Here is a 1,935-nt window from a genome sequence, read left to right as displayed (position 1 = left end):
GGCTTATATGATCATTTTCCGGGTTTGTTTTTGCCTCAAGAATTTTTAATACTCATTCAAGAATTGAGCCCACTGCAATAAAGGCCAGGTGGGTTGCTTCTGGCCTATTTGTTCTAATTATTTGAGTAGTTAGCACAGAAGCCATATATGAATCAACCTTCATTGTACAAATGCTTCCTCCATCACAAAAATTTAGTTTATATTGTGTTTTGTTTTGTTTGTAAATTAACTAGATAAGGAGTAATCAAGTAAACAGATACTCATTCAGTCTTACCACAAAGGGAAAATTAGCAATCCTTTTAGAAAGTTATACTCCTCAAAAGAGAATGGCTTATCATAGAAGAGCAGAAACTGGTAATGTAACTTTATAGACTAGTCTGATAGAATTTTCTGATCTTTGAACATATCAGCCTTCATCTGAGTGTTTACTTACTCAAGGGAAAAAAATAAGTATCTACATTTTTTTGAGAGTCAATAACTACAAAACTTGCTTGTCAAATGTGAGCCACAAACCCATGGACAGCTACTTTGAATTGTTACATGAACTGAACCACTTGGACAGAGATTTTGCTGCAACCTCTTCAAAGCACACTTGACATCATTATTTCTCAGGCTGTAAATCACAGGATTAAGTGCTGGAGGCACCACAGTGTGTAGCACAGAAAACAGCCTGTCTGAAACTGATGGTACATCTGAGGGTGGCTTCAGATAGACAAAACAAGCAGTAACAATGAAAACACTGAAAACAGTGAGGTGGGGGAGGCAGGTGGCAAATGCTTTGGTCTGACCTTTAGTGGTAGGAATCTTCAGCACAGTGGAGAAAATGTAAAAGTAAGAGAGCACAACGCAGATGAAACAAGACATGCCCAGACAAACACCAATTCCAAGACTTGTATAAATGACCACAAGTGTGTCAGAGCAGGAGATCCTTAACAACGAGGGAACATCACAGAAAAACTGTGGGATCACATTGGAGCCACAGAAAGGCATGGAAAATGTGCCAGCTGTGTATAAAGCTCCAAACAGTATTCCAGTAGCCCAGGAAATACCCACCATCAGCACACAGTTACCACTACTCATGATGGCCTCATAGTGTAGGGGACAGCAGATGGCAACATATCGGTCATATGACATTGCTGTTAGAACAAATACATCCCCAGATGCAAAAGAAGTCATTAAAAACACTTGGAGGGCACAACCCAGAATAGAAATTGAGTTATTGTGGGTTATGCTATTGATAAAGAAATTTGGGATTGGAACAGAAATAAAGAAGATATCCAACAGGGACAAGTTCTTTAGGAAAAAGTACATGGGTGTTTGGAGTTTCAGATCCAGAGTGATGAGCATGATAATGAGGAGGTTACTCACTATTACTGCGAGGTACATTACCAGCAAGAACAGCCCACATACAGTTTGTAGCTCAGGAGCAGCCGAGAATCCCATAAGGATGAACCTTGTTACTCTAGTGTCATTGGGCATGCTAACGTCTTCCACAGCCTGTCAGATATTCAAAATAAACAAAAATTTACACATTGATGTGCAGAAATTCTCTTTGAAAATGGAGTCAGGACACTGCATAGATATTATGACATTGTTACAGCTCCCCATTTTATCTTTCTATAAGGTTCCACTTTTAATGGAATATAAGTTTTACTAATTTACCATTTATGAGAATTGTACCATGTTTTACTATAAATTTTTAGAAAAAATTATGAAATATACTATTCTTTTCTTAACAGAATTGAGTCTTTCCTTGAAATTGCAGTTGTTCAGTTGGCAACAAGCAGCTGAATAAAACCTTCAAGTCTCTCCCTGCACTATTTTGTTTCCTTTGTCTTAATCTTGGTTCAGAGCACTGCTATGCTTTGTATGGTCACACTTACAATATAATAAGAATGTGCCTAAAGTTAATAAGTGTCTTGTACCGATAGTATT

The 1,935-nt window shown here is 37.8% G+C and overlaps 1 protein-coding gene across 1 annotated transcript; it reads right to left on the bottom strand.

The window, feature by feature from the left end:
* Positions 1-471: 471 nt before the first annotated feature.
* LOC110315774 (olfactory receptor 14A2-like) lies at positions 472-1,479 on the bottom strand. Its single transcript, XM_021189744.1, has one exon. The coding sequence runs from the start codon at positions 1,477-1,479 to the stop codon at positions 472-474; it is 1,008 nt and encodes a 335-aa protein (XP_021045403.1).
* Between the last annotated feature and the right edge of the window lie 456 nt (positions 1,480-1,935).

Source organism: Mus pahari, unplaced genomic scaffold (assembly GCF_900095145.1).
Source record: "Mus pahari unplaced genomic scaffold, PAHARI_EIJ_v1.1 scaffold_7661_1, whole genome shotgun sequence".
In the NCBI taxonomy this organism is placed as follows: domain Eukaryota; kingdom Metazoa; phylum Chordata; class Mammalia; order Rodentia; family Muridae; genus Mus; species Mus pahari.
Note: the sequence above shows the minus strand (reverse complement) of the source record. Positions and strands in the feature narration are given on the sequence as shown.

Coding starts and splice junctions, on each gene's coding strand:
- LOC110315774 (XM_021189744.1), bottom strand. CDS start 1,479: ATGCCCAATGACACTAGAGTAACAAGGTTCATCCTTATGGGATTCTCG.